General features: G+C 41.1%; 1 protein-coding gene across 1 annotated transcript; it reads right to left on the bottom strand.

Annotated features, from left to right (window-relative positions):
* Positions 1-964: 964 nt before the first annotated feature.
* On the bottom strand, positions 965-11,943 carry LOC121942182 (transcription factor AP-4-like). Its single transcript, XM_042485319.1, has 7 exons — positions 11,614-11,943; positions 8,605-8,770; positions 8,348-8,446; positions 6,921-7,091; positions 6,060-6,206; positions 5,073-5,243; positions 965-4,955 (listed from the first exon to the last, which is right to left on the bottom strand). Exons 1-7 carry the CDS (start codon positions 11,700-11,702, stop codon positions 4,800-4,802), a joined length of 999 nt encoding a protein of 332 aa, XP_042341253.1. The 5' UTR covers positions 11,703-11,943; the 3' UTR covers positions 965-4,799.
* Between the last annotated feature and the right edge of the window lie 725 nt (positions 11,944-12,668).

Here is a 12,668-nt window from a genome sequence, read left to right as displayed (position 1 = left end):
AATCTGAAGATTTTTATTTCATAGGCTATATTATTCATAGCCAAATTTCGATAACATTTTTACTGAAAACTGGATTTTTTTAAATGGCTGTTGACAATATTTCCTAATATATGGAGTGATGAAAAGAGATATCTAAACTTCTAACCCTAATGTGTTAACAAAATGAGACAAAAATGTAAAACCTGTATTCAATGTTCAGATTTCTGTGCTGCAAATGTATGCACATCAAAACATATTTAGGCTAATTAATGCCTCACTTACATTTTTAAACATAAAATGCCAGGAAACTTGTAATTCAAAAAACAAAATTCATAATGTAATAAACATAATTGGGAATTTATTTTATTTTATCTATTTATTTTATTGGATTTTTTTTTTTTTTTTTTGTCTAACAATGTATCGAATTTTAAAACACACGTTTTTAAAGGCCATTTTTTCAAATTAATTTTTCCTCATACTCTGAGCAAAACAACTAGTGATTATTTAATTAGATAATACCTCTTTTTAATATGTTAACATGAAATTTCAGAAAACTTGTATTACGATAAACAACTGACTTAAAGTAAGTAATCATCTTGAGAAGTTTCATGGTGTTATCTATATATCAAAAATGCTACCCTATTCACTTAGGTTGTCTACAGTTAAGTGCAGCTTTTGATTTATTAAAATCAATACCGTCCAGTAGAGTATGCCTTGCTTTGTGCACTGATGTATTATGATAAAAAGGATGTTTTTCTTTAAAATGTGCACATTTCTCAGTTTAGGATCTGTAGTAAATGTGTTTATGCTCAAAGGGATTAAAAAGACGCCTGTGTGCCACCTGTGTTTATCAGAAATGTGAACTCAAGGCTACAGAGTAACTTCTCTCGCCTGCTGCAGGCAAATCTTTCTCTCAATGTCGCCTCCTGGTGGACAAAAAGTTTCATATCATGCATGCTGAATTAATGCCGAGGAATCCAAGGGGTGTAATAAAAAAAGTACAAATTTTATTTTTTTTTTTTCATCTTTACAAAGGCCTGTTTACCCAAGTTTTTATAAACAAAATATAACAGCTTCTTGTCGACCTGGACTGATGGGAAAAATAACAAAAATCACACAAATATAAAAAATGCTTGTCACCAAAAATGAAAACCGGACAAGAAAAAAATGAACAAATGAAAAGACAGAAAAGCAGAACACGATAAACAGCTGTTGAGTCGTGTTACAGCCAAGAGTTTACAAAAAAATAAATGCTAAAAAAAAATCTTCCTCATCATTGATTCAGGCAGTACAGAACAGCAAGTGCTTCATATCAAACATCTCAAATTCCACCAAAAGACAGCAGTGCTGCAACACAATGTACAGAAACATTTAAGGAATAGCGTTCAGCTGAACAATCACAAACCTCTGCCAAAACTCAGCGTGCGGCTTGTGACAATTTTTCGCAAAACACCAAACCTTTAAACAAAGTTTCACAAACAAAATATGAGAATTTCCAACCATGTTTGGCATGAGAAATACTACTCTAATCAGATATAAAACTGATGTCAGTGAGTGGTAGTGTCCACACATCTCACACAAGACAGTTTCACACTGAACACATCACTCGTGTTCACGAAAAAAAGAAAACCTGAAAAAAAAAGTAAAAAACAAAAGCCCGCTTTAGACAAGAGTAAAACAGCAATTAGTAACATGCATTCAATTGGCAACAGAACATATAAGAGATCAAAAGACAGATACAAATCCAAATGAAAGGAATGTTTACAGCATCAAGTCAGCGTATCAAATCGAGTATGACAGGAGGGAGGCTCGAAGCAGGGATTTCCAGTCAAGTTCCCAAGAATATAAGCAACGTAACATGAGGTGGACAGACCTGGTGCAATTCTGAGAGAAAAGGGGGTTCGAGGAGAGATCTGCAGTTCAGTTCAGTGCCTTTCATTAGAGTTCTGCACTTCATCAGCACATGCTTAGTTGTCCAACTAAAGCTGCTGATCCTCTCAAGTTCTCCTTCTTGAAAGTCTTTTCCAAAACGACGCTTTTTGGATTGAAGTTCGGTAAGATGCGACCGGCCTACATTTGATATTTGTTTCATATTTATGTGAGCAAATATCAACATGAGATAACACAAAATCTGCAGCCATTTATGACCAGACACAACGTCTCCCAGCTCCCTAAGCAATTACAAGATGTGGAAATGACACATATTATTCTGCAAAAAAGTCCAGACACAAACTAAACGTGATCAAGTGTGAAGTTACACAGCGGACTTGGGCCTCGGCTCGCTGCTGGTCAGCGCAGCACCAGGTTGACGAAGAGCACCTTGCAGATAGAGACTACATTCTTTTGATACGAGCATGTTAAGTTTCATACATATACTGTAGGTGTAATGTACACACCTATCAACGGTGCATAGATAACTTCACCTCATGTATAAATGACACCCACAAACGGACTGAAGATGGAATTGCATAAATACCAAAAAACTAGTGCATAGTCACTGAAATCAACAAACCAAGACTAGAAGAGAGACTGGAAGTCTTTGGAGGAAAACCGGAAGCCTTCATGCAAACATGTGAATCACGTCAATCTGTTTCAGATTTCATCATATCAGCAAAAATGTCTGTAGTTTCATGCAACGATGAAGTTTGACTGAGTCAAATTGTCTGACTGAATCGATTGAAAATTAACAGCCACTAAAATGCTGTTTGTTTTCTGGGAATGAAGCAACATTTGGTTCCTTTTTTCTTTAAATCTCTGACGGAAGCGACTTTAGTTGGCTCAAAATTCAAAAATATACCATGCAGGATTTTCCTTGGAAAACGATGTATGGACTCATACAGAAGTAATCGATTTCAATCATCTCAACTAGAAGTGCATGAACGTTTTTTCTGCAGAAACTCTGCCCTCTGCCTGCAATTGTTTTCTGTGTTTGGGACATTTCTGGGTGCTCAGCCCCACAGCGCTCAGGTGGGGTCGGGTCTTCATTAAAAGTGAGCAACCCGGGGCTTGATTGCAAGCCAGTCCCTCCAGGATTCTGGGGCCTGTTTTTTTGGATTGTTGCAGCCTGAAATGCCTAATTTGACTGCAGCTGTTTTAAAGAGTTTGCAAAACTTGATGCAATGTTTTTAGGCTTGTTTTGCATTTAAATTGTGTGGGCAAGTGATAGTTTGAAAGACAGCCGTGATGTTGTCCCGGATAATGAGATTATTATTATTATTATTATGAGTATTTAGTGTTTCCCAAAGAATTATAATCCTTATAATGTCGGGGGTGGGGGTGACAGCTTATTCAGCTGTTGCTGCAGCTCTCCTCCTGCTTTCTCTGCCCCGTTAACACAAGCTAACACAGCAGTGGTGGTTAACATCCAACACCAGGCTGTTAAACTGTCCCAACAAATTCACAGACACCCAAATGACTAAACTCTGTCACTGAACCCGTTAAAAAACATAAGCCGAGTGATGCTAACACTCCTGTCCGTGTGTGTGACTGTCTCAGGTTCAGAGCTCACACTCCCACAGCAGTGGTCACATGATAATCAGTGAGAGAGCAGGGCAAGGAGGAGATGAGCGAATCAATATGCTGCATGCAGGTCTACAATAAGGTTAGATTTACCGGTTTTAAATAGTCAAATTTGCGGTTAAGTTGTGCTGCTTGGACATAATTGTGAAGTCGTGCAGAACTCACAGGTTTGGCTGCTTTTATGTTCATTGTTGTGGTTGCAACATTGTAATATCCTGGAGGTACTGGTAAGCAGCAGGCATCCAAGAAATAACGCGCAGAAAAAATGCTAAAATAGCAAGGCGAAACACCCAATGAGAGCGAACGTGGGGTTGGCTTTACTTCACTTTTTCTAGCGAGCGTGTTTCCAACAACCCTGACCAGTATACCTTTAAATAAGACCATCAGAATTCATCTCAAGGCCTCCGGTTCTCTGTGAAAACCCGACAAACCTCCAATTTTAAGTTGTTAATCTCAATATAACAAAATGTTCACCTTCGACATTCAGTAACCCTGACAGAAAAAAAAAAAGTGAACGCAAACATGAAAAACATTTAAACCAAAAGAAGATCGATGTAAATTGTTCAACAGCTTATTTTTAAGGGGTTATTTAGATATAAAAAAAAAACACAAACTTTTTTTTTTCAAGTAAATCAGACATATCTACCCTTAAATTAAATTTTGCAATTATGTTTGAATTTGTTTGTAACTTTTCAAATTTAGAAATGCCTTCTGTTGTAGTTAAAGTTGGGTTTTGTGGCACTAGAAAATCACCTTGCCAACCAGGAAACAAAGAAAAGCTAATTAAGACTGGGGAGGAAATAACTGCAGCTTTTCAGAGTCTACAGCTGCTTTCTTATTGTGTCGATACATTCAACTCTTCACTGTACTGGCTCCATCAATTTGTAGCACAAATAATACTGTCAGCGTGCCAGTGATGACAGTTAAATGTGATACTGCGACTGTATGTAGCACACATAAACACTCGTGAAGGACGGACTGATGCTGATAGCTTTTTTTTTTTTTTTTTTTTTTTTTTTACACGAGGAGACCCATAAGTTTTCAAGTAGCCACAGACCGGCTCTGACATTGACATTAGAGATCCCACAGGGCCTCCCCTGCACGCTGACCATCCTATGTTTTCAATCTTCAGAGATTTTACAGTACGAGACTGACACAGAGCTTAACCACTGGATTTAGGAGTTTGGATAATGCCAAAAAAAGATTTTTTTTTTTTTTTAAGTAGTCAAGCTCCTGGAGGGAATCTTACAGTGAGTAGGTATTTTAAGTGTTTGTGTGTATACGTGAGTTCATGGGGTGGATCAGTTCATTGAGGAATCCTCGCCCTCTGTGTCGGTGTCTGTGTCCGAGCAGGCGGTGTCCATGGCGACGTGAGCGGGGCTGACAATGACGGCTCGTCTCTGCTCCTCCTCTGCGCTCGCTCTTCTCTCCTGAGCGCGCTCGATGTGCTGGATGGCCTGAAAGCAGAAGGTAAAACAAAAACTGAGCTGCAGCAAATATTATGATTTCATGAACAAACAATTTCACTGTGACACGATAACTTCAGACTGTTTACTCGACAAACAAACTCCTACCTGCACAATAGTGTCCAGGTTCTGTCTGGACGTGGACACAGTGCTGGTGTGGACAGACGGGCTCATGGTCACCACGGTGACATGGTGGTGGGGGTGCTGGGTTAGTGTTGGGGCTGGAACGATGACTGTGGGGTGGTGGGTCGGGGCTGGGGGAGTGGGAGGAGCCAGCACCTGGAAGATGGACAAAATATGAACAAAATACCACTACATCTGAGACTCTGTATATTTACTGTGACTGTTGAGCTCTGCATGACTTATAGACGGAATAACCTTCACATCGCACTAACAACAACAATCATTTCCAGGTAGACAACTGATTTCAGCTGTAGAGAGATAAAAAATGGGCAGACTTTCTTTTATTTCATTCATGATTTTCAGACCTGACCGTAACATTTCAAGATAAATAGTTAAACATTTGTGGTCCGACCAAGCTGACATTTCTGCTTTGCCAGCGTCATTAATAATCAAAACTACCAGCACAGAAGGTAAGCAATGTGCTTCTGTGGAAGGGGCTGCTGCAAACACATAGTTTAGCCACCTAAAATAAATAATTAAAAACAGTGTTTTTAAAAAAAATCGATTTCAGTTTCAGTGTCCACTATATTGGAATATTTGCTCTGCTTTACATTACAAAATAGCTGATCCAGGCGGTGATAAACCAGCAACTCCTGTGTTCTGCTTAATAAAGTTACAGTTTTTGTCTCTGGAGTATGTTGACTTCGAGATAACTGCTTTCATTTCCTGTCGGAAAGGGCTGTCTGATGGGAAGGTAAAGCAGTAAAAATATTCTAAATACAGCATACACTTCAACTGATCCTGATCTTTGCAGGTGGGTATTGTTATATTAAATTAATATTGTCTATCACAACACAATCAAGAAAAAAAAAACCCAAAATCCTGCTATAGGCCAGTGGTGCAAAGGGGCAGAACGCATCTTTTTAGAGGCAATTTGTGCAAACAGCATTGTCCCAAGTGTGTGTCTCTAACCTGTGGACTGTGTGGTTGTCTGTCAGCGGCGTGGATCTGCTGCAGCCGTAACAGCGTCTGGCTCTGGATGAGCGCCTGCTCCTCCTCCACCTGCTGAGTGATCACCTTCAGACGCTCCGGCTGCAGCTGGGTGTCCAGAGATCGCACCTGCACGCAAACACACACAGTGCACAAGTTAGTTACATTAAGAACGATTTCAGCACCAATTTAGGGACAGCTCAAACATATCTTAAGACTCTAAATGATTGTAAAAACATATCATCAGCATCACAGTAATAGTTTCTACAGAAATGACAGCAATGAACACTAACGTGAATAATGCAAATTATTATTATTCACGGTGAACTAACACACTAATACAACTGGTGAACAACACTGATGCGTGGTAGTTTTTTTTTTCTGAGAATTTAAGAAGTATTTGCTTTTTTATTGTGCAGCACTGAATTCTGCCATATGTCTTTCAACATACTGAATTACTGCCCTGCTCAGTTTTCACTCTGTGTAAATATCTCAATTTCCTCCTCTGCGTCCCCCCTTCTGTTTACTTTTTTCTTTTACTAGCTGCTTAGTTTCTGTTTATCTTCACCACCTGTCCAGTCCCCTTTGTCTCAACCTGCTGTTCAGGTAGATCCAGGATGTGAGCCTATCAGGAAGTGGCTGGTGGACTAGAAGATCTGTCAACACCACCAGCCACCGAGCTTGTTATGGTGACGGATAGTTGCGCAAAGGACCCGCAGACTGATTAGAGATTGAAATGGTTATGGTAATGACATTTTAGGAACTTTCTGAGAGAAACTGAACAGGTCGAAGCGCGCTAATCACGAAGAAGCTCTCCCGCCGGGGCTCCTCGTTTCGTCTCACCTGTTCCTCGAGCTGCATGCGTGCCGAGCGCTCCTTGTCCAGTTGCTGTCTCAGCTCCAACATCTCTCTCCTCACCTCCTCCACTTTCTCCTCCTCGAGCGTGTCTGGAGACCCTATACCTTCATCCTTCTCCTCTGCTCGCCTCCTCTTGGGCGATGAGCCGCTGAACTCCTGGAGTGACATGAAGGCCACATAAATATAAAATAGACATCATATTAACTGATGCATATTTAAACGTAGTATGAGAATGGGGGTGCTCCGAAATCCAACAAACACAGCGTCATCCTGCACAATCTGAGGAGTTTCTACTCTATTACAAAGAAACACACATCGCTTGTGCCGGGCTGCACAAATGGCAGATTTGGCGAGAAAACAAAACACCAGGTGAACCAACAGCACGGCCAACAAATGAAACGGGTAAAACACATATTTTTCACATGGCTTTGCATGGCTGAATGCAGACTGAGAAAGTCCTGTACTGTCTTTGCCAACACTTGCAAGCTGTCCAAATATTAAATTAAAGCTTGGCTGAAATTCACCTGCATAAATTACAATAATTACACATATTTTTAAAACTCTACATTTGGGGCCGTTTCAAAAACATGTATTTGTTCTAACAATCAAAACAAGTATTGAGGTTTTCAAACGAAGCTTTGAGTGTTCAATGTCATATTTTCTAACGTCATCATGGAAACGATAACATCTCTTTTCAATAAATTTTAACTTTTGTTCTTTGCAACAGCTGTCTGGAGTTACTGGAAATGTTTGGTTCCCGCGAGTCAGAGACAATCCCACACAACCACCACTGCAATCTAACTCTATACGGAGAAACATTAGTGAAGACGATTCTTTATCTCCAACTGTGTAGAAATACTAGGTTGAAAAAGAATTAGGTAAAACTGAAACGTAACCATTATGAATTCATTCAAGTATATTCATATTCATTCATGTATTTATATGTTTGTGTAGACCTTAAAAACTCAACTTCAATATGAAGCCTCGACGCAGAGTCAGACACGCTACCTGATGCTGTTTGATCATCAGCTATCAGAGATGCAGCATCGCACCTCCCACCTGCGCCACGTGTTAGTCTAACTCTACATACAGAAAGTCTGTCGCTCCGTGCATCTCTAAAAACTCCTCCTTACAGAGCCGTCGCAACGCACACGTCATTGTTGAACAATAATGCATTTACCAGACGACAGTTATAACACTCGAGGCAGCATGATGTTGCGTGTATGAAGTTTCAACTCTCTGCAGGCTACTTTTAAAATGTACTTAAGGGAGAGGAAAACTATGGTGGCCTGCAAGGTAGGAAAGCACACAGCTTGATATGGTGGATTGTGAGCAGCAATGAGAGAGACACAAGATCTCTATAAAATGGGTTAAACACACGCATGATGGAAAACAACGGCACAGGATGTTACCTGGATGAAGCGTTTGAGCTGGTTGTTCTGTGCCAAGAGCTGCGTCTTTTCCTGTTCCAGGGCGAAGATGTAGTCTGCCGTCTGTTGCAGGATGGCCGCCTGACATGGACGAATGAAAAAGGTGAATAAGAGTGTAGACGGAATAAGATGGAAATTTTCTGCCGTTCAGCTCGAGAACTGGCCTCTATCATTAAAGGCTTTATCATAATGTACATCTGTGCTGTCAGAAAGTGTCGCTGTTTGCATGTTTCCTGCACCTTGCTGAGTTTCTCTCCGTCCGTGTGAGGCAGGAGAGTTTTGAGGGACTGGAAACCGGCGTTGATGCTCTGCATGCGCCTGCGTTCGTTGCTGTTGGCGATTTCACGGCGGATTCGTCTCTCCTGGTCCTGGGCCGTCTCTGGACTGAGGGGGATGTTGGCCAGGCTGACGGAGCGGGGTCAAAGGAGAGAAAGGCCATCATTATTTGGTCCGTTAGGACCTGGTGTGCAATGAGAAGACATAAGCTCCTCTTGGACGCACATCTGGTCCATCTTTTCATTTGGGTTTAAAGTAAAAAGACATAAGTCTCTACTTAAAGATGATTTTAACAAGCTGTTGACACCACAAGCTTAAAGAAACATGGTTGAAATGAAAAAAATTAAATAATAATTTGCACATACAGCTAACAAAACACACCTCTGAGACTAATCTTTTCTCCTTGATCCGATAAAATAAACAGCAATAACAGAATTACCAATGAGCCCATTTGTGACACTGACTCCTGAAACCTTTAACCTGGAAGCTTCACCGGGCTTTAGTCTCCACCTCACCACATTCCTCAGTCTAGCTGCCTGGAGATCTTTGAGTTTGGCTGAACTCAGTGGCCCCTCACACACCTCCACCCCACGAGGATGGATGTTATGGTGGTAAAACCTTCTCTGTCATATTTACTCAGGGAGAGGGGGGTATGTGAACCACTAAGCCTAAAGGCATCCATAGTGCCAAGAAGACAACAAACCCGAGAAGCCAGATCTGGGATGTTTACGAAAATGAAAGAGGTCAGACAGAGGACACAGCTGCACATACCTCTAAATAGTTATTTTCTACGAAATTTGAGCGTGTGTATGCAGCCATACTTAAATGCTCAGAGCTACAATCAGTGATCTGATTTCAAACTGACTGTTTAAAAGCCAGTACCATGGATTAATTAAAAACAGCAACAAAAAAGACCTTAAAAATGAACAGATAAAAACCTTCATGATTTCATGATGTGAGCACAACTTTTAAAACAAGCTCGGCGTCCTTGATTTTCTTAATTTCAGTGTCTCAGATTGATCTTATTTTGAAATATTTGAGAAAAGATATCTTAAAGGAATACTCCAACCACAAAATGACCATTCGTATATCGATTTGTCGTGGCCTGTTGCCTCGAATTCTTGAAGAAAACAATGTTTTTCTCACATGCCTGTGTGGAAAACTAACATACTGACTCATTAATTGATTGGGGACTACATTTAATAACAAAGTTATATCAAAACATCCTGTCACACAATGCGTGCAGTTAAATTCAAGTCTCATTTATTCGTCTGTGCCCTGCTCAGTACTTTCCAAAAACACATTTTAAAGAAACTGCATGCATTTAGGAAGTAATAAGCATATGACTGGATAAATGACATGGGCTATACTCTGCAGGATGTGTTAAAGTTTGTTTATGGATGTTTTGATATAACTTTGCAATTGTTGAACGTGGTCCCAAATCAATATGTACACTTTTATCCATGGAGGCATGTGAGAAAAACAAAGTTTTATTCAAAAATCCAAGGTAAAACGACATGACTAATCGATTTTTTTTTTAACTTCTGTGTATTTCAGTGATATTCAGCCAAATCTGGCCCCCAAACAGGGTGCCAGGTGGCCCCCCAACCATGTTCAAATTTACGATAAAAATAAAGTTATTCACACTGTGTATTGTTTTGAACATTGAGTTCACACCGGTTGCCAGAGTGCATAAAACAGCATAAAAATAGAACTTGTTTACAAAAAAATAGTGCCAGCGAAGGACCATGTGCCCCCCACCCCACGCCCCTAATGTCCTAAAATCCCGTATAGGGGCTGCTGCAGCTGGCCCCTGGCCACTTTTCAGTTTGCAATAGTGCCCCCCAAATCAAAGGCAGCCGTGTATCCCCGGTGTATTTCTCTGCGTACAATATTCATACAACTCATTTCTACGATCGTGCACATTTAGCGTCCAAGGCGCAATATTTACAACTATCTACCGCATGCTGACACGGATCATCTAGCAGATCTTTGCCCAGAAAAATAACTACACCCCGCTCAGCTGAACCGTGTGGGTGTTTTTAAGGAGATGAGATCAGCTGTTGTCAGCGGTGGTTGCCAGGAGCTGCGGACCTCCAACATGGCCGCCGGAGGGCGCGTGGTGCAGTCTGGACGGTAGCGGCAGTGAAATGTGACTCCGCCAGCAGTAGCAGGCCCCCAGCGTCACCGAGAACAATGCTTTTCAGCGCTAGCGCCAAGCTAGCAGTTACTCATTGGTCTGCTGCTAAAGTATGTGGATGTAAAGCAGCCATTAAAGCTAATACACGACATGTTTCGACTAAAAAGGCTAGTAAACACGAGTAACAACGGCCCAACACACGCGCGGCACGACTCGAGCACGAGCGCCTTGTGATAGCTAACTAGTTAGCCAAGCTAAGCTAATTTTAGCACACGACACAGCCATGGCTGCTGCGCGAGATTTAACTACGCACATGGTAGAGCCGAACCCCAGTTTCACATGTCCGTATTTATTCCACCAATAAACAAATTATCAATACAGGTATTTCGGTGGAAATAGTTAAGGGTGTACGAAAATATGTCGTTACAAACATGTGATTTGGTGTACAGCGGCGAGGCGGCGGGGAACACGTTAACTACCACGTGGTTGGTGTTCAACTGGAAGCAAATGTATCGATTTCATGTCGCTGATTTACATATTTCAAAGCTGAACGCCTGCAAACACGCGCCGCAGCCTTCTACGTGTAAATAATCGAACAAATGTACTAAAATCAGTCAAATATAACATATCCTCACCGCCGACGCCAGATGCTGGCCAACAAGCTGCTAATTTCTACAACCATGCTGCTGCTGCCAAGATATCGCAGCGACGCTAACAGCTAGCATGCTAACTCGAGTCAGACTGCATCACACACACATATACACACTACAGCGACACGAGGGAGGATTTGTGTAAGCTGTTTCGTATCAACAAAAAATGGCTAGACACACACCTGCAGAGCCCCCCGATAACATCCTTCTCCGTCTTCTTGAAATGCTGTAAGGAGGGTATCTTCTCTGTCGGCATCATGAAATATTCCATGCTTTCAAAGCCACCTTCTGTAGTCCGTGTTTTCTGTTTTTTTCCCTTCCTCCGCTGCTGTCCTGGATCAAATGTGATAATTTCTGGTACAGACCTCTCGCTGTACTCCTCAATAGCGCATATCTAAAATACAACCTCAAAATCTGGCAATCTGGAGAACAGACTAAGAAAAATAAAAAGTAAGTTGAAGCTGTGTTGCTTCCCACAGCTGATGGGGTTCCCTCCAATGTGTGTGTGTGGCTTCTTGCCTCCGCCTACTACGTGTCTGTCTGTGTGTGTGTGTGTGTGTGCGCGCGCGCGCGTGTGTATGTGTCTGCTGCCTCCGCCTACTACTGTGTGTGTGTGTGTGTGTGTGTGTGTGTGTGTGTGTGCAGCTGATCTGTGCGAGGCGGGAAACAGCTGGTTGGAATCAGAGCCCGTTTTCCGGAAAGCAGAACAAACAGACCAGCAAGAGTCACAGTGTGTAACTGCAGTGCAGCAAATCAAACCCTCACACAGAAAGTGTAAGCTACCAGTGAACACAATTACTAGTAACGATTTTCGCACAGCATCGGTACATTACATTACAGTCATCAAAGCTAAAGAAAATAAATACATGACTAGATTAAGAAAAAATAGGTTAAAAATTAATACATTAGATACGTTTCCAAAAACAACAAATGAGGATGTTTAAAGGTATAACATTTATAAATAATGCTTTTTTTGTATTTTGCCTGTTGATCTCTTAGTATAGGCCTATAGGTCCTTTATTTATGTCATTTCCCTGTTTATTTGTACATTATTTATGTTTACTCATTAGAGCATACTTACATATGTATTTATGTGTCTGTATGTGTGTATGTGTGGGTTTTTGGCACCTGTCCATTTGTTCAATGTTGGTAAAATGCATCCCCTGATCCCTTTCATTGTATCAGTTATCAGTCAGTTATATCTTATGGAATGAAAGTTATGTAACCAGTTGAACTA

This window comes from Plectropomus leopardus, chromosome 4 (assembly GCF_008729295.1).
Source record: "Plectropomus leopardus isolate mb chromosome 4, YSFRI_Pleo_2.0, whole genome shotgun sequence".
In the NCBI taxonomy this organism is placed as follows: domain Eukaryota; kingdom Metazoa; phylum Chordata; class Actinopteri; order Perciformes; family Serranidae; genus Plectropomus; species Plectropomus leopardus.
This window is presented reverse-complemented; position numbering and strand designations above follow the sequence as displayed.

Excerpts from the sequence above, each read along its gene's own strand:
- LOC121942182 (XM_042485319.1), bottom strand. The coding sequence starts at position 11,702 with ATGGAATATTTCATGATGCCGACAGAGAAGATACCCTCCTTACAGCAT. Across the intron at positions 7,092-8,347 it reads AGCTCAAACGCTTCATCCAG|GAGTTCAGCGGCTCATCGCC; the intron begins GTAACATCCTGT and ends ATGTCACTCCAG. Across the intron at positions 5,244-6,059 it reads GACAACCACACAGTCCACAG|GTGCTGGCTCCTCCCACTCC; the intron begins GTTAGAGACACA and ends TCCATCTTCCAG.